The sequence below is a fragment of the Budorcas taxicolor genome, chromosome 4, assembly GCF_023091745.1.
Source record: "Budorcas taxicolor isolate Tak-1 chromosome 4, Takin1.1, whole genome shotgun sequence".
In the NCBI taxonomy this organism is placed as follows: Eukaryota; Metazoa; Chordata; class Mammalia; order Artiodactyla; family Bovidae; genus Budorcas; species Budorcas taxicolor.
The window spans coordinates 100519763-100540187 of record NC_068913.1 but is presented as its reverse complement, the minus strand read 5'-3'; the positions used below and the strand labels follow the sequence as shown (position 1 = coordinate 100540187).

Below are 20425 nucleotides of genomic sequence, written 5' to 3'. Positions count from 1 at the left end.
AAAATGAGAGAGCAGATGGTGACTGTATGCAGGTCAAGAAGCATCAGTTAGAACTGGACATTGAACAACAGACTGGTTCCAAATCAGGAAAGGAGTACTTCAAGGCTGTATATTGTCACCCTGCTTATTTAACTTATATGCAGAATATATCATGCGAAATGCTGGGCTGGATGAAGCACAAGATGGAATCAAGATTGCCAGGAGAAATATCAATAACCTCAGATATGCAGATGGCACCACACTTATGGCAGAAAGTGAGGAAGAACTAAAAAGCCTCTTGATGAAAGTGAAAAGATGAGAGTGAAAAAGTTAGCTTAAAACTCAACATTCAGAAAACGAAGATCACGGCCTCTGGTTCCATCACTTCATGGCAAATAGATGGGGAAACGGTGGCTGACTTTATTTTTTGGGGCTCCAAAATCACTGCAGATGGTGGTCTGGTATTCCCATCTCTTTCAGAATTTTCCACAGTTTATTGTGATCCACACAGTCAAAGGCTTTGGCAGTCAATAAAGCAGAAATAGATGTTTTTCTGGAACTCTCTTGCTTTTTCAATGATCCAGTGGATGTTGGTAATTTGACCTCTGGTTCCTCGGCCTTTTCTAAAACCAGCTTGAACATCTGGAAGTTCATGGTTCACATACTTTTGGAGCCTCACTTGGAGAATTTTAAGCATTACTTTGCTGGCATGTGCTGCTGCTGCTGCTGCTGCTACTAAGTCGCTTCAGTCGTGTCCGACTCTGTGCGACCCCATAGATGACAGCCTACCAGGCTCCCCCATCCTTGGGATTCTCCAGGCAAGAACACTGGAGTGGGTTGCCATTTCCTTCTCCAGTGCATGAAAGTGAAAAGTGAAAGTGAAATCATTCAGTCGTGTCTGACTCTTCACAACCCCATGGACTGCTAGTGTGTGAGATAAGTGCAATTGTGTGGTAGTTTGAACATTCTCTGGCATTTCCTTTCTTTGGGATTGGAATGAAAACTGACCTTTTCCAGTCCTGTGGCCACTGCTGAGTTTTCCAAATTTGCTGGCATATTGAGTGGAGCACTTTTACAGCATCATCTTTTAGGATTTGAAATAGCTCAACTGGAATTCCATCACCTCTACTAGCTTTGTTTGTGGTGATGCTTCCTAAGGCCCATTTGACTTCACATTCCAGGATGTCTGGCTTTAGGTGAGTGATCACACCATCATGGTTATCTGGGTCATGAAGATCTTTTTTCTATAGTTCTTCTGTGTATTTCTACTAGCTGTTCTTAATATCTTCTGCCTCTGTTAGGTCTATACCATTCCTGTCCTTTACTGTGACCATCTTTGCATGAAATGTTCCCTTGGTATCACTAATTTTCTTGAAGAGATAAAAACTAAAAATAGAACCACCATATGATCAAGCATCCCTTCACAGATCACAGCCTTGTCCTGAAGAAGGAGCTTGAATAACCCAAAGAAGCTATGAGCCATGCAGTGCAGGGCCACCCAATACAGATGGGTCATAGTGGAGAGTTCTGATAAAACGTGGTCCACTAGAGGACAGAATGACAAACCACTCCACCCAGTATTCTTGCCTGGAGAAACCCATGGACAGTATGAAAAGGCAAAAAGATACAACACTGGAAGGTGAGCCTGTGAGGTTCAGAGGTGTCCAATATACTACTGGGGAAGAGCCTAGGGCAATTACTAATAGCTCCAGAAAGAATGAAGCAGCAGGCCAAAGCAGAAACAACACTCAGCTGTGGATGTGTGTGATGGTGAAAGTAAAGTCGTATGCTGTAAAGAACAATATTGCATAGGAATCTGGAATATTAGGTCCACATGGTGAAGAAGGAGATGGCAAGAGTGAACATCAGCATCTTAGGAATCAGTAAACTAAAATGGATGGGAATGAGTGAACTTAATTCAGGTGACCATTATGTCTACTACTGTGGGCAAGAATCCCTTAGAAAAAATGGAGCAGAACAGTAAGGAGAGATAAGGTGGCCTTAAACGAACACAGCAAGAAAGCAGAAGAAAACAACAGAATGGGAAAGACTTAGAGAGCTCTTCAAGAAAACTGGAGATATAAAGGGAACATTTCATGCAAGGACAGCACAATAAATGACAGAAATGGCAAGGACCTAACAGCAGCAGAAGGTATTAAGAAGAGGTGGCAAGAATACACAGAAGAACTATACAAAAAAATGTCTTAATGACCCAGATAACCATGATGGTGTGGTCACTCACTCACCTAGAGCCAGACATCCTGGAATGTGAAGTCTAGTGGGCCTTAGGAAGCAGTGCCATGAACAAAGCTAGGGAAGGTGATGGAATTCCAGCTAATCCTAAAAGATGATGCTGTTAAAGAGCTTCATTCACTATGTCAGCATTTTTAGAAAACTCAGCAGTGGCCAAAGGGCTGGAAAAGCTCAGTTTTCATTTCAATTCCAAAGAAGGACAGTACCAAAGAATGTTCAAACTACTGCACAATTAGTGCTCATTTCACATGCTAGTAAGATTATGCTCAAAATCCTTCAAGCTAGGCTTCAGCAGTACATGAACTGAGAACTTCTAGATGTACAAGCTGGGTTTCGAAGAGGCAGAGGAACCAGAGATCAAACTGCCAAAATTCACTGGATCATAAAGAAAGCAAGGGATTTCCAGAAAAACATCTACTTCATTGATTACACTAAAGCCATTGACTGTGTAGATAACAATAAACTGGAAAATTCTTAAAGAGATGGGGATACCAAATCACCTTACTTGTCTCCTAAGAAATCTGTATGAGGGTCAAGAAGCAACAGTTAGAACCTTACATGGAATGACTAATTGGTTCAAAATTGGGAAAGGAGTATGGTAAGGCTGTATATTATCACCCTGTTTATTTAACTTATATGTGCCAGTGGTACAGAACCTGCCTGCCAATGCAGGAGACTGTAAGATGTGAGTTTCATCCCTGGGTCAGGAAGATCTTCTGGAGAAGAGCATGGCAACCCACTCCAGCATTCTTGCGTGAATCCCATGGACAGAGGAACCTGGTGGGCTACAGTCCACAGGGTTGCAAAGAGTTAGACATGACTCAAGTGACTTAGCACACATGATTTAGCATGCACACATGCAGAGTACATCATGCAAAATGCCAGGTTGGATGAATCACAAGCTGGAATCAAGAATGACAGAAGAATTATTAACAACCTCAGATATGCAGATGATACTACTCTAATAGCAGAAAATGCAGAGGAACTAAAGAGCCTCTTGATAAGGGTGAAAGAGGAGAGTGAAAAAGCTGGCTTAAAACTCAACATTCAGAAAACTAAGATCATGGCATCCAGTCCCATCACTTCATGGCAAATTGAAGCAGAAAAGTGGAACAGTGACAGATTTTATTTTCTTGGGCTCCAAGAACACTCCAGATAGTGACTACAGCCATGAAATTAAAAGACTTGCTCCTTGGAAGGAAAGCTATGACAAACCTAGACAGTGTATTAAAAAGCAAAGACATCACTTTGCCCTCAAAGGTCCATCTAGTCAAAGCTATGGTTTTTCCAGTAGTCAATATGGATATGAGAGTTGGACCATAAAGAAAGCTAAGCATCAAAGAACTGATGCTTTTAAATTGTATTAGAGAAGAGTTTTGAGAATCCATTCAACTGCAAGGAGATCAAGCCAGTCAATCCTAAAGGAAATCAACCCTGAATATTCATTGGAAGGACTGAAGCTGAAGCGCCAATACTTTGGCTACCTGATGCAGAGTCAACCCATTGGAAAAGACTTTGATGCTGGGAAAGACTGAATGCAAAAGGAGAAGTGGGTGGCAGAGAATGACATGGTTAAGATAGCATCATCAACTCAATGGACATGAATTTGAGCAAACCCTGGGAGGTAGTGAAGGACAAGGAAGCCTGGCAGGCTTAGTCCATGGGGTCACAAAGAGTTGGACTTAGTAACTGAACTTAGTTACTGAACAACAACAACATCATGATCTGGCAATCCCACTCCTGGGCATATATGCAGAGAAGACCATAATTCTAAAAGATAATGCACCCCAATGTTCATTTCAGTACTATTTACAATAGCCAAGACATGACAGCAAACTAAATGTCCATCAACAGAGGAACGGATAAGATGTGGTACATATATTCAATGGAATACCACTCAGCTATAAAAAAGAACAAAATAATGTCATTTGTAGCAACATGGATGGACCTAGATATTATTATACTAAGTGAAGTAAGTCGGACAAAGACAAATATCATATGTATCACCAATATATGGAATCTAATTTTTAAAAATGATACAAACTTATTCATGAAACAGAAATAGACTGATAGATTTTGAAAACAAACATGGTAATCACAGGGGAAATGTTGTGGGGGAGGGATAAATAAGAAACTTGCGGTTACATACAGACCGCACCATGTGTAAGATAGATAACCAGCAAGGATCTACTGTATAACACAAGGAATTCTACTCAATATTCTGTAATAAACTTTATGAGAAAAGGATCTGAAAAAGAAATGAATACATGTATATGTATTACTGAATCACTTTGTTGCACACCTGATACTAACATAATACTGTAAATCAATTCCAATAAAATTTTATTCCAATAAAATTTTCCAATAAAATTTTAAAACAAACAAAAAGAACCCCAAACAATCTAGCCAAAAAATGAACAGAAGACTTAAATAGATATTTTTCCAAAGAAGACACAGAGATGGCCAACAGGCACAGGAAAAGAGGCTCACCACTGATAATATTAGGGAAATGTAAATCAAAAGAACAATGAGGTTATCTCCTAACACAGGTCAGAATGACTATCAAAAAGTCTGCAAAGAATAAAGCTGGAGAGGGTGTGGAGAAAAGGGAACGCTTATACACTGTTGGTAGGAATGTAAATTAGTGCAGCCACTATGGAAAACAGTATGGAAGTTTCTTAAAAAGCTAAAAATAGAACTGCCATATGATCCAGAAATCCCATTCCTGGGATTTATATCCAGAAATAACTAAAACTCTAATTAAAAAAGAGACATGTATCCCAATGTTCACAGCAGCACTATTTACAATAGCCTAGACTTGGAAGCTACCCAAGTCCCCATCAATAGATGACTGATTTAAGATGTATTGTATATAAACACACATATATTATAATAAAATATTACTCAGCCATAAAAATGAATGGGATATGGCCATTTGCAACAATATGGACCTCAAAAATACATGGATGGACCTTGAGAACATTATACCTGTATGTATGTAAGTCCAAGTTCCTTATTTATCCCTCCCCCACATTTCTCCTGTGGTAAACATGTTTGTTTTAAAAAATCTATCAGTCTATTTCTGTTTTGTAAATAAGTTCATTTGTATCATTTTTTAAAATACCTGTGAAGTAAGTTAGAGAGGAAGACAAACGTCAATATAGTTTATATGTGGAATCTAAAAAATTCAATACAAACAGATTTATAGACACAGAAAACAAATTTATGGTTATCACAGGGGAAAGGAAGTGGGAGGGATAAATTAGGAGTATGGGATTAACAACCTACTATACATAAAATAGATAAAAATGAGGCTTTACTGAATAACACAGGCAATTACATTATCTTCTAATAATCTATAATGGAAAATAATGTGAAAAACTATATATATTATATATATAACTGAGTCACTTTTCTGTATACCTGAAACAGAATATTGTAAATCTCCTATACTGCAATTTAAAAAAAAATGTTCAAACTCCAAAATACTTTTTATTAAAAATACATCTCTCCTTACCAATAACAGAATAATAATTCCTGTGTTATTCATTCTGACTTTTTTTTCTAGCTTTCTCTCATTTTTCATCTACTTAAGGTCTTATCAGAAAGAGAAGGGAGAATATGAATAATTTCAAACCTGTTAAAAGTGCACATTGATGGATGTCTTCATTTACAAACTTCATAAAGGTATCCTCATCCTAAAACAAGAGAATTTTAAAATATTTCTATTTTAAAAACAGCTTTCCAATCCAGAAATATTTTACATCTTAATGCTTAGAACTGAGTGTGTCATTAATCTTTAATAAACGAAAAAGGATTATTATCAGCTGTTGGTCTCAAATCACCCAACACTGAATATCCTGAAACAAAGTTTTCATCTTTTATTTCTCTTCTTCCACAGGCAAGGCCATATTAATGATTGTAGAGAAGAAATAGTTTAAAGATTCTTGATAAGCCTGGCAAAACAACTCAAATTCAATATAAAATTAACCGGAAAATGGAAGAAAGACAAGAAACCCAGAAAGCCGCGGACTTAATGGATTATACCTCATTTGCGTAGTTTATTTTGGGACCTTAACTTACATAGATAATTTATACTTTACTAAAATGTGAAGGGAATTTCTTAGAAATATGTGCTGGAACCAGAAGAAATATCTTTAACTACTGCTCAACTATTTTGTTTAGAAAGAGATACTGTTTCCCCCCTCCCGGCTTTCTTCCTCTATGTACTTTTGCTACCTCACTGCCACATGAAACCTATTACGGTGACACACAGCAGGTTTAGAAATAGGAGGTCCTACTATTAAGATAACTCAGAGAAGTCTTACCTAAAATACTTTCTCAAAAAAAACCCAATATAGATTCTCTTTTTACATAGGGCATACTGCACACAGTAACAGCTTTGCTTTCAATTTATTTCCCAACTTCAGTGACAAGTGATTTAAGTATCCAATTGATTGTTAGTCAATTGAATTTATAACATTTTTACTGGGAATTTCTATTTTATAATAAGTTTTAAGTAGGATAAAGTTGAGAAAAACATACTGATTCATCTTCATCACTGATTGTTCTGTCTGAATAGTCTTCCTTTTCTGAATCTTCTGACATCTCTTCCAATATCTGGCTCAAAATTTCTTTTATTATGTAGGTCGGCTATAAAACAATTTGTAAGGAACTTGTTTGGCAGTTTTCTTTTTAAGCACACATTAAAATGTTTACCCCCAAATATATTCAATTAATAGTGACAAAAGTTTTCTCTATAAAGGAAATTAGGACACAGCTAATTAAACCTTTAATTTCAAAGATTTAAATACATTTTCTATTTTTATTACAGACAAAAAACACAAAAGAAAAAACCAGTAAATAATTTAACTGAAAAAGGAATTTTCAGGGTACAAAGCCAAATCATTTACATCCTCTATTTACAATTAAATACCATACAGCGATAGAAAGTTCAGAATGAGCCTGAGGAATTAAAAAACATGAATCAAAGAAAATTTACACTTACTGATTCAGGCATTGAGTTTCAACAATATATTTATTTTTTTCTGCGTAATTTTTCAAATGAAAATAGGCTTTTATTCTCTGTATTTTGGTTGATATTCTGTAGATACTGTCTGTTCTAAATATTCGGTTGTAAGTCTTACTGGAATTTCAATCGTTATCAGAAGGCTGTACTGACAATGACCATTAATCCTCCCTATGCGAGTATTCTCTTAAATGGCAAAGACAATGAAATAATAGAAATCGCTTGTTAAGGGTCTACTATTTTTGAGAAACTAAAGGAATTTACTAATTTTGAAACTACTGGTTTACGCTCTTTTCTACAAAATAGGTTTTAGAGCGTGGACTACATAAAGACGCTCTTTTCAGCAAAGTGTTTAGAGCGTGGACTATATAAAGCCCAAGCTCCACAGCGGAAAAACTACGAATACAACAGAGAAGTCTGTCTTATGGATGATACCTTCAGCAGTAAGAGACTAAAGGTTCCGTTTGGGGACCACAACTCCAATTTTGGAAAACTAAAATGGCCTCACTGACTCGATGGACGTGAGTCTGAGTGAACTCCGGGAGTTGCTGATGGAAAGGGAGGCCTGGCGTGCTGCGGTTCATGGGGTCGCAAAGAGTCGGACACGACTGAGCGACTGAACTGAACTGAAACTGGTATAAATCTTGGTTCTTTTTACGTGAAAAGATGAGGCGCACCAACCTGCTGCTACTAAGTCGCTTCAGTCGTGTCCGACTCTGTGCGACCCCATAGACGGCAGCCCACCAGGCTCCCCCGTCCCTGGGATTCTCCAGGCAAGAACACTGGAGTGGGTTGCCATTTCCTTCTCCATAAATCTTGGTTCTGTCTTTTTACGTGAAAATATGAGGCGCACCAACCTGCTGCAGGGTAAAACCTGAGCAGCAGGGACGCCACAGACACAGGCGGATCTAAGTGGCGCTCCCTCCGCGCGCGTCTTCTACCTCAGAAGCGACACAGCCGGCAGCGCCCCGCCCAGTCGTGCGGGGGCCTTCCGCGGGCAGGAACAACTTCCTCGGCTGGAAGGACAGGGAAGCCGCAATTCCCGGGCGGCCCAAGTGTTCCTCCCACACTCACTTCGCGACCCAGCAGTGGAGGGAAGGGCACATTTTCTCGGGCGCTATCTTTCCCCTTAGGGACTGTCCCCCTCGGCACTTCCCTGTCCCGTCGCGGCCACCTCCCCCTCGCCCCGAGTCTCCCGGCCAGGTCAGTCGTTCCGGCCAGGTCAGTCGTTCCGCGGCCCGGCAAGCCGCCTTTTCCGTGCCGGGAGCCGCAGCGCTGCCCCAGACGCGAACAGCCCCGACACTGGATAAAACGCTACTGCAGTTGAGCAGCCCCCGCCACGCCCTTCACCTCGCGGCGCGCCGCACTCGTTACCAGGGCAACGGGGTCACCCTCGCGAGACCTCGGGCAGACCTAGCTACACAGCATTTCAGTTGAAGTAAAGAAGCACAGGCTGGAATCAAGATTGCCGGGAGAAATATCAATAACCTCAGATATGCACATGACACCACCCTTATGGCAGAAAGTGAAGAGGAACTAAAAAGCCTCTTGATGAAAGTGAAAGAGGAGAGTGAAAAAGTTGGCTTAAAGCTCAATATTCAGAAAACGAAGATCATGGCATCTGGTCCCATCACTTCATGGGAAATAGGGAAAGAGTGGAACAGTGTCAGACTTTATTTATTTATTTATGACTTTATTTTATTTTATTTATTTTATTATTACTTTATTTATTTATGACAAACCTAGACAGTATATTCAAAAGCAGAGACATTACTTTGCCGACTAAGGTCCGTCTAGTCAAGGCTATGGTTTTTCCTGTGGTCATGTATGGATGTGAGAGTTGGACTGTGAAGAAGGCTGAGTGCTGAAGAATTGATGCTTTTGAACTGTGGTGTTGGAGAAGACTCTTGAGAGTCCCTTGGACTGCAAGAAGATCCAACCAGCCCATTCTGAAGGAGATCAACCTTGGGATTTCTTTGGAAGGAATGATGCTAAAGCTGAAACTCCAGTACTTTGGCCACCTCATGCGAAGAGCTGACTCATTGGAAAAGACTGTGATGCTGGGAGGGATTGGGGGCAGGAGGAGAAGGGGACGACCGAGGATGAGATGGCTGGATGGCATCACTGACTCTATGGATGTGAGTCTGAGTGAACTCCGGGAGTTGGTGATGGACAGGGAGGCCTGGCGTGCTGTGATTCATGGGGTCACAGAATCGGACACGACTGAGCGACTGAACTGAACTGAAAGGGAAAGCTGTACTTGGATGGCATCACCGACTCAATGGACTTAAGTTTGAGTAAGCTCCGGGAGTTGGTGATGGACAGGGAGGCCTGGCCATGCTGCAGTCCATGGGGTCGTGGGGAGTCACAGGACTGAGGGACTGAACTGAACTGAACTGAAAGGGAAAGCGCTAAAGATGACGGGAGCTAGGGAGAGACGCACAGGCGTCAAAGTACCTCTGGCTGCGGGAAGGTAGCTAGCAAGAAATTATAGGGGCAGAGGAAGGAAGGTGTTTGTTCCCACGGTGCTGCACCTTTTCCCTTCTCCGAGGAGACAGTGGAGCAGACTGGTTAAGGCTTGGGCTTTGTTGAACTTTATTTGTAGCCACACTGAGTTGGCGTTTTGCACAGTTGTGTGGCCAATAATCTTTATTGGATTTGGAAAATGAGACTTTTCTTTTTAAATGTTTGATAGAAGAGTCAGAGATATACCAGGGTAAAGTCTTGAGATTTTTATCAGCTCAGCGATTCTTTAAGAATAATAATCATGGTTCAGTGGATAAAGAATCTGCCTGCCAATACAGGAGACACAGGTTCAATCCCTGGGTCTGGAAGATCCCCTGGAGAAGGAAATGGCAACCCACTCCAGTATTCCTGCCTGGAGAATCCCATGGACAAAGGAGTCCGACGGGCTACAGTCCATGGGTCAGAAATGGCTCAGACACGTCGTAGTGACTAAACAGTGACAACAATGGTACGGAGGACATTATACAAATCACATTACGTGTACTGTTTCATCTAATTAAATATGATCTTCCCATAACAGACTTAGTCATTTTTCCTGTATATTCAATCTTGATTTTTCCCCTGGTCTTTAGCTTACTGGGTAGTTTATTTGGAATAGTTTTCCAAGTACAGCTAAAAAAAAAAAAGCTTTGGTGCCTGCATAAGGCATTATGTGTCATGAGATTTGCAATATTGTAGAAATCGAGATGATGGACCATAGCAAGTTTCACAGTAGAATAAAGAGCAAAGTAATAGCTTAAACATGGAAACAGATTAATAATGTGTGGTTAAACATTGTCAGTTTCTAAAAAATAACACAATTTTTTGAGTTCGGAGGTTTGGAAGATTGGCCCTTCCAGAAAAAGAAATAGAGCACATCATTAGATCACACTTTCTTGGAAAATAATAACCCTTTATAATTGTACCTGGTTTTATGTCATCAGTTCAGTTCAGTTGCTCAGTCGTGTCCGACTGTTTGTGACCCCATGAACTGCAGCACGTCAGGCCTCCCTGTCCATCAACAACTCCTGGAGTCCACCCAAACCCATGTCCATTGAGTCGCTGATGCCATCCAACTATCTCATCCTCTGTCGTCCCCTTCTCCTGCCCTCAATCTTTCCCAGCATCAGGGTCTTCTCAAATGAGTCACCTCTTCCCATCAGGTGGCCAAAGTATTAGAGGTCATACATGTTACTAAAGATGACATTCATAGACAATTTTTACATATGGAATCTATTTTGTATTGGATCTTAGAGTCAAGATTGCAGGCCATAGTGTCAAGACACACAAGGTGAAACTCCAAGAAATGCTCTAACCAGGTTACACAAGAAATGGATGGCAGGACTGGAACTTAGATCTCAAGATATTTAGTTCAAATGTTTACACAATCATATTTCAAGTGATCCTACAGAGAAAAATTTTAGTGTGTAATAAAAATTTAAAAACTTTGAAAATTGTTTTTACTCATTCTTTCATTAATTCAACAAGTATTTATTCAATCCCTACTACTTGCCAGGGATTGTTCCCTGTGGAAGGCTTTTGCAGGGAATAAAACAGATATTCCTTGTGGAGATTATGTCCTAACTGGGAGAAGACAGACCAATCAGTTCAGTCGCTCAGTCGTGTCTGACTCTTTGCGACCCCATGGACTGCAGCACGCCAGGCCTCCCTGTCCATCACCAACTCTCAGAGTTACTCAAACTCATGTCCATTGAGTCAGTAATGCCATCTAACCATCTCATCCTCTGTTGACCCCTTCTGCTCCCGCCTTCAATCTTTCCCAGCATCAGAGTCTTTTCCAATGAGTCAGCACTTCACATCAGGTGGCCAAAGTATTAGAACTTCAGCTTCAGCATCAGTCCTTCCAATGAACATCCAGGCTGATTTCCTTTAGGATAAACTGGTTGGATCTCCTTGCAGGCCAAGGAACTCTCAAGAGTCTTCACCACCACAGTTCAAAAACGTCAATTCTTCGGCACTCAGCTTTCTTTATAATCCAACTCTCATATCCATACATGACTATTGGAAAAACCATAGCCTTGACTAGATGGATCTTTGTTGGCAAAGTAATGCCTCTGCTTTTTAATATGCTGTCTAGGTTGATCATAACTTTCCTTCCAAGGAGCAAGCGTCTTTTAATTTCATAGCTACAGTCACCATCTGCAGTGATTTTGGAGCTCCCCCACATAAAGTCTGCCACTGTTTCCACTGTTTCCCCATCTATTTGCCATGAAGTGATGCGACCAGATGCTATGATCTTAGTTTTCTGAATGTTGAGTTTTAAACCAACTTTTTCACTCTCCGCTTTCACTTTCATGAAGAGGCTTTTTAGTTCTTCTTCACTTTCTGCCATAAGGGTGGTTTTTTTTTTTTTAAAAAAAAGGCACCCCAGGTGATAATAATTGGCGTGGAGAGAAATAAAATGGAAAATTAAAGTGCATAGGAAATACTCTGGTGGGTGGGCCTCAGTAGGTGTGGCTCTCTTGATGAGCAGTCCAGGAAAGTCTCTCTGAACAGACTTTTGAGCAGAGACCTGAAGCAAGGAAAGGGATGAGCCATGTGAATATCTAGGGGGAGACCTTAGCAGGCAGGAGAATTAGCAAGAACAATGGTTCTGAGAGAAGACCATGTTATGAATTATACTAGGCAGTACTGTTTAGCCCAGGGGTCCCCCACCTATGGAATCTAATGCCTGATGATCTAAGGTGGAGCTCATATTATAATAAACATAAAGTCAAGTGAAAGTCACTCAGTTGCGTCTGACTCTTTGTGACCCCATGGACTGTAGCCCACCAGGCTCCTCTGTCCATGGAATTCTCCAGGCAAAAATACTGGAGTGGGTAGCCGTTCCCTTCTCCAGGGGATCTTTCCAACCCAGGGATTGAACCCATGTCTCCCACATTACAGGAAGATTCTTTACCATCTGAGCCAAAAGTGCAAAATAAATGTAATGTGCCTGAATCATCCCCAAACTACCCTTGCTCTGGAAAAACTGTCTTTCACAAAACTAGTTCCTGGTGACAAAAAGGTAGGGGACTGTTGGTTTAGCTGGAGTCACTACATTTTAAGGAATGAGGTTTCATTAGGACCTCTTTCTTCCCCAGATAAAATTATTTCCTTGAGCACCTGTTGCTTTTTAGCTTTTTTTTTTTAAGAAAAACTTACTCTCCTATTCTAGACAGTAGAATATAGTGAAAATGAAATTCTTTGCCTTCAAGTTAAAGTGGAAGGAGTAAACTTCAACCCAAAGGTCAATTATGGTACATTGAGTTTTTGTTCCCCTTGTCTATGATCTTATCAGCTTCTGCTTCCTAGGAAGTCAGCTTTACCTGTGCAAGAACTTTTCCTCCTCCAGTTTTTGGATGGATTCATCTCCTCTAAGCCTGCAGTATAAAAGGGAATAGTAAGAAAAGAAAAGAAAAACCAAAACAGTACTCCAAAATGTATAGTTATTGGCTTGGCAATCAGGAGTTAAGGTCATTTTAGCAACATATGGCCAAATGAAAATTGTGTTAGGAATGTGATTTATTCTGCGTGGTTTTATCATTTTGAGCAGAGACTTAAATGAGAAGATGAGGTGACTAGGGTAATCAGTTATTTATGACATCACAGAAGTCAGTGGTTGTGTGGCTGTAGAGGCCTTGTCATCATTTGGCTGAGGAAGCTGTACGGATCCTGGGAGCACCTGGGGTTATCTGATATTTGATATTCAGTACCTGTTACCCTTCAATTTCAAACTCGATTCAGTGTCCTTCTCCTCATTACCTCCCAAATCTGTCCCTAGCTCTAGTGACTTAGAGAGTGAGAGGGAAGTGACGTTTTACTATTTACATTCATCCCCTCTTTCTTCTAAGTGCTAGTTCCTTGTCGTGTGAGGAGGATTCAGGGCTGGGGGAAGGGCAGGAATCTCATCACGGGGCCAAGTTGCAGTCTGCATTATTGGTCTTCAGTGCTGTTATTGTTCTTTGTCTGTGTGCTTCAAGAGGAGCATGGTGGCCCCACATTGCCCCTTGACAAGGGGCTGTCTTCAAGGCATGCTCCTAGGAAATAGCAATCTCTCGTGAGGAATTACGGGGAACAGAGGTTAGAATGGTGATTCTTTATTTACTACCTCGTAATGAATTTGGCTTGGATAAGGATCCAAATTTCTGTTTCCATTTACTTTTCTTCCAGCACTTGCTTCTATTAGTACTTGGCCAAGGTATTTTGTAGAAAATAAATGTGTTTTACTGAAATAATAATGCTTATCTTGGCAAACTCTTTTCTCATTAGGAAGCCAAAGCTAATAGCAATTGCATTTATCCATGGATACCAGGCTAAGTGAATGTGTATCTAAAACTAAAGATATACAAATGTTGATAGTAAAGCGGTAGAGAAAGTTATATATCGAATATACACGCACCACGCACACACAAAGGTTGAAAATGAGTCGAGAACTAACTGTACAGCACAGAGAACTCTACTCAATGCTCTGTCGTAACCTAAATGGGAAGGAAATCCAAGGAAGAGGGTATGTATGTACATGTGTGGCTGATTCGCTTTGCTTCATAGCAGAAACTAACACAACACGGTAAAGCTACTCCAATTAAAAAAATTGAAAAGTAGACCAAAAACTTAAACTAATCGTTGAGGCAGTGAAATTAAAAAGAAAAAAGTAAAGGGTAGAAGTAAAGTTAGCAGTTGCCAAGTCTCAGTTGCTCAGTCGTATCTGACTCTTCGTGACCCCACAGACTGTAGCGGCTCCTCTGTTCATGGGATTCTCCAGGCAAGAAAATTGGAGTAGGTTGCCATTTCCTACTCCAGGGGATCTTCCTGACCCAGGGACTGAATGGCATCTCCTGTGTTTCCTGCATTGGCAGGTAGATTCTTTACCACTGAGCCACCTGCAAGTGCTAACCAAAAGAAAGCCATGGTAGCAATGTTTAGAAAAAATAAACTTTAAGGCAAAAATCTCTGCTATAATTAGAGCATCACTTCATAATTGTGGTGCTACCAGTAAAAAGCCTGCCTGCCAATGCAGGATACTTAAGAGACACAGTTCAATCAATCCCTGGGTCAGGAAGTTCCCCATGGAGGAGGGCATGGCAACCCATTCCAGTATTCTTCCCTGGAGAATTCCATGGATAGAAGAGCCTGGTGGGCTACACTCTATTGGGTCACAAAGAGTTGGACAAGACCAAAGCAACTTAGTAGGCATAAACGCTTCATAATACTAAAATAATTCAATTCACTTGGAAAATGATTCCAGATTTCTGTATGCACCAAAATCATGAGCTTAAAATATGAAAGCAAAATTAACATATTTACAAGTAGAAATAGACAAATCCATAATAATAGAGGGAGATTTTCACATTCCTTATTCAGTCATAGCCTGAAGAAAGGAACAAAACATTAGTAAGGATATAGAATGTTTGGACAACATGATTAATAAGCTTGAACACAAATAGACACAGCACTCAAATCAGGACCTTATTAGGCCATCTCCTTACTCCTGTGGAAGAAGATATGTTTAGGGTCATGAGATCTTATCCATCTTTCTACTTGGAACACACATGCTAGCAAGAGTAGAAAAAACTCCCTAATACAGACCTGTTTCTACATCACACACAAGACTGTAACATCTTTGAGCTCAAACCCTGAATATGCACACTGTAGGACCAATTTTGACCCATCCCTAATCCTATCAGTTTGGTACTAGTACTACAGGCTGTATGCTTTTCATTGCTTAATTTTGTGATAGACTTTGATGATAACTATCTTCTTGTCTAAACTTAGGGCCCTTCTTATTAGAATGGAGATGTCAAAAGTACTAGATATTTTTAAGTTACAGTAGTTTGTTAACTCTTTATCAGTCTTATGAGCAGGACTGAGGGGACTGTTCAGAGCCTCGGGACTCACAATTTAAAACCTTTATGAGGGGACTTCCCTGGTGGTGCAGTGGTTAAGAATCTACCTTCCAATCCTGGGGACATAGGTTCAGTCCCTGGTGGGGGAAACTAAGATCCCATATGCCATGGGGCAACTGAGCCCACGTGTGCTTGAGTCCGATGAGAGGCCTGAATGCCACAACTGCAGAAAGTTCACGCACAGCAGTGAAGACCCAGCACAGTCAAAATAATACAAATAAATAAATAAAACCTTTGTAAGACGAGCCTCAGATTTCAAGTAGTGCTATTTAAATATATAAAACTGCTATGAGAAACTATCTTTGGATTTAAATATAATCACCAGTGCCTTGCAAATAGTATTTTATAGACAAATAGTATATATTAAATGGGTATTTCTACTATAAAAGACACTGCCTTTGAGAAAACAATAGAAGCAAGAGCAACGGCTTGTGACAACGCAGGGAATGAGGAGGAGGAGGAAGGAACATCTGACGATTTTTTTTTTAAGAAAAAGTTTTTAATCCCTCTTTTCAAACTTTCCATGTATGTTTGATCAGTTGTCCCAATCAGAGCAATTCTTAATGTTCTGTTGAAAAACTGCTTGCAATAAGGAGTATCTGAAAATACGAAATGGCTTTCTTCCTTAAACAATGAATCCAACACTCAATCTGAAATACACAGTTTGCTATGCCATCATCTTTATTACATCAGATAGAACTCTTGTAATCAATATAGTACATAAAACAAGTGAGGCAAAGACATTTGGAGGAATTCCATTTATTGTGGATGCATTTTCACAATATATATTTATTGCAGCGATCAATTATCAGTGAAAAATATTGTGTTTATAAAATTTTTAGGAATGGCAGATTCACAGAACATGCTAGTCACCTTGCAGGTTTATCTCTTAAAAAGACAACAAAGAGAATTGTAATCAAACAAGTAAACAAGGAATTTCTTTTTCAAAAAGTTAAATTCAAACCGAACAAAAATCTACCCTAAAAGTTATTCCATCCAAATACTGGAATAAAAGTCAGGATCAATCGATATATTCTCTTCTTAACTTTAGACTTTCTAGAAAAAATATATAACAGTGATCAGGAGAAGCTCTTATTCAAAAGTACAACAAAGAAACTTTATCTCGCCATAGGCCATAATTCAAACTTTGATCCATTTCACTCCAGTCGTGGGAGTCAGTGCAAACTCAGGCACTGCATGTGAATTCTAGTTCATCTTATCATAGACTCATGTCTACTCTGTCATGGGTGGGTGACATGTGCAATATTGCTGGCTTTACTTTCTTTGGCCCAGGTGTGCTAAAAGCTAGAGGAGTCAACAACTCTATTGATTTTTGAGGAAAAGAGCCTCTGGAAGGCACTAGTAACTCCTCATGCCAGCCCTACCCCGGCAAGCTCCCCCAAGGAATATTGTGGATTAGAAAAGGGTCATTTAGGAGGTTCCCTCACTGTGGTAGGAATTGATACTAAGATAACTTTGGTAAGTCATGAGGTATAGGTTTATAGAACTACACTATATGTATAGCTCTATGCTAGAACATATTGCCAAGACACTGGAGTACTCTTATTGTAAAGAATAGATGAATGCATATGAGCTAAAAGAAGATCTGATAGCCAGACTGTGTGTGTACAAATGAGTTGACAGACTCTTGGGGAAAAAGATAAAACTAATGAAAATTACATATATTTTTTTGAAAGCTCAGCACATTATCAACTTATGGCAAGTACCAATGACTAATAAAGGTAGAAAAGTTTAACTAAAAAGATGTTAAAGATGTAAGTAGGTCATGACTCCTAAATAGTGGCTTTTGCTTACTTTTCTGCTTCCAGAGATTAGTCAAAGTTGGTCTTAGTACACTTATTTATGGAATTCCAAGCTGTACAATTTTGTCACTCAGATTCTTGTCTTTAATTTTCAGAGAAGGAAGAGAACTCAGATAGCATTTTAGCCAATCTATTGTGAACTTGATTCTTAAGAGTGAAGTTCTGAGCAAGCTTTAAGTTTGGTAGATTTGGTACAATTCACACTGGACTTCAAGATTGCTTTTAATTATAAACTAAGTACTATGTTTTATAGAAAATGTCAATGCATTTTGACACTTTGAATCTCTCTTTCTTATAGGTTATCCAGCATTGGAAACATATCGATACCTATTCTGCCATGTTTCTATTGGCAAATATGAAATATTAATATAATACTGTGATTTTTAGTTTTTAAAAAGCAGTGATATTGGCTAGTTACAGGGACATACTGCTAAATATAATAGCCTAGCACATAAAAAAGCTTTCTACCATTAGTGTGTTTGTGTACGTGTATGCACATACATACACGATCAGGGTCATCTAAAATGTGGTTTACTATCACTACCAAAGAAATCCACAAAGCAACCAACCTAAAGAAATCAGTACCACTGTCAGCTAACATCATAATCCAATTTAGATATTCATCGACATGAAAAAAGTAATACCTTAACCGTACATCTTTCCATTTTGAAGACAAACATTATTGCAGTATCTCAAATCTGAAGCGGGTTACTTTCACAAAGTGTTATAATTGCCTATAAGATAATTTCTTCCATGCTTTATTCTAAAGTGCAGAAATGACATGACTTCTTTTTTTTTTTTTTAAACCACTAGGTTTCATTTTTCTGGATACTGCACATTCCTCAGGCAATTTCCAACTCGGATCTCCTTTTGTTGACCTTCAATGTGGCTGGTATCACTGTTCAGACACAGAGTTAGGATGATCAGTAGAAAAGTCTCTATTTCACAGCATGGGTTTCTTCAGAAACAGGCTCCTGTGCAAAGGCAGTACTTTTACCATGAACATCTCTAGACTGTGATTATTAAATATAGTGATAATATACATGGGTTTAATGGGATAATGAAAAACAAAACAAAAGGAAATGAACTCAATTTAGTAAATCAACATAAATACAAAACAGAGCAAATTAGCCCTCTTCAACTGAGCTGGTCCAGCATCTTGAGCGGCTACTTTGGGTTCTTTCTTGAACTGTCTCAAACCTGTTAAGAGAAGAAAGCTTTAAATAGGCAGGCCATGGTGTTTCAGCTAGACATTTTGTGTCAGAACAAAAAAAGGAATCATAATATGGCAGGAATAAATGTTCATGAAAGGGAGGATTATTGTTGGCATTTCATTCAAATATGCTCCTCTTCTTTCAGTCTATCCTTTACTCTGTTGTTTTTTTCGCTTTCCTCTTTTTTTCTTCTTTATATTCCCTTTTTCATATCTTGATCTGGAGCCTTGCTCATGGCATTCAGGGTCAAAGAGTTTTGTTGTTGTTTTTATTTTTAAACTCTACTATAAGGGCCAGGATTTTATGATATGCATCCCAAGATAGGCATGGCCAAATCAAGGCATGGCTCAGTCTAGGCCAAATCAAGGCATGATGGTAAAGTGGACTAGGCTTATCTTCAGCTCTCTCCGGTTTTTTCATTTCCTACACCCCTACCCTAGAAACTTGTCTGATCCATGGTCTTATTGTATATCATTTCTTTTCTTCTGCTAGCTGATAAAAATCTTTGCTGAGGTATTCACAAATGTTGAGTTGTTGTGAGCAATTTCAAATAGATAGTTTCATTTCAAAGGAATTACTGCATGACAGTAGTGAGTTTGATGTTTCGGCCCAAAGGAGCTGTCTACTTTGCTACCTCATAAACTCAGCTCTGGGCCTGCTGGTTATGTTATTATTATTACTGTAGAAAGAGTTTCATGGTATAGATCAAAGAGGAGGGGCTGGCATGTGTGAAGTCTTACCCTTTATCACAATGTTGCACAATTTCAGGGAGTACCATTTGTGTTGTAATGTACGTGAGTGGTGCTGATTCTGACCATCCCAGATCATATCTTTACTTTCTAGAACACTGGCTCAGAGGAATGCTGTCCAGAGGGGATCTATTAAACTTGTGATGATGGCCTATGGACAGCTGACATCTCCTACTCAGAAAGGAGACTATATAAACATTTGGACTGTCATTTATGAAAGATCTTTCCTAGAAGGGTCATAAAGGCTTAGGCCAACAAAAGTTCTTCTTTTTTTTTAAAAGAACAACTGAAAAATGACTCCTTTCCCTTCCACCAGGAGAAAATTGTATAAGAAACTCAGAATGCTATATTTTCTATTGAGTATGTAATTCTCACAAAAACGCCATCATGTATAATGGTTAAGAATGCAGGCTCAGATCTGACTGCCTGAGTTTAATCCAGGCTTTGCTCCTTGTTTGCTGTGTGACTTTGAGAAAGTTACTTAACTCTCTGTGCCTCATTTTCCTCGGATCTAAATGAGGCTAATAATAATAATGGTGACTGAAAAATAAAATAAATAATGGTGATTGGAGGGTCAAATAAGATAAGGTAGGTTGAGAAGGCAGAACAGTGGCTTGTATATAGTGTATGTTCATTACATGTTAGCGATTTGTAATGGTGATAATTATTACTGATATTTTTAATATATTTAGTGATTATTTAGAAAGCTTATTTAAAAGTCATTTAAGTAGAAAGGCTCAGCCAGTGGATTTTATTACCAAAATGTAACAACTGAGAACTAATAGAGAAGGCGGAGTAACACACTCAGACTTAACAGCACCAGACTTAAGCACACAGAAGTAGGAAAGAGGAAGCAGTTCTTTCCCTTTTGTGAATTGCAGTGATTCTTCAGATGCTTTTGAGAGGTTCTTCAGTCCTAAGATGCTTAAAAAGTGCGAGACAGCAAAAGAGACACAGATGTACAGAA

The 20425-nt window shown here is 39.4% G+C and overlaps 2 protein-coding genes across 3 annotated transcripts in view; both read right to left on the bottom strand.

Annotated features, from left to right (window-relative positions):
• Nucleotides 1-6840, bottom strand: part of AGBL3 (AGBL carboxypeptidase 3) — a 109710-nt gene extending 102870 nt beyond the window's left edge. The window contains exons 1-2 of the mRNA XM_052638603.1: nt 6778-6840; nt 5870-5930 (exon numbers count right to left, since the gene is read on the bottom strand). Of these exons, the coding sequence (XP_052494563.1) occupies nt 5870-5930; nt 6778-6840 (124 nt within the window). The remainder of the gene's footprint in view (nt 1-5869; nt 5931-6777) is intronic.
• Nucleotides 6841-16412: 9572 nt separating this feature from the next.
• The window catches only part of CALD1 (caldesmon 1), a 130456-nt gene continuing 126443 nt past the window's right edge, over nt 16413-20425 (bottom strand). For both annotated transcript variants that reach the window (XM_052638560.1, XM_052638562.1), the window contains one exon: nt 16413-18695. In XM_052638560.1, coding sequence (XP_052494520.1) covers nt 18690-18695 — 6 coding nt within the window. In that variant the 3' untranslated portion in view covers nt 16413-18689. The remainder of the gene's footprint in view (nt 18696-20425) is intronic.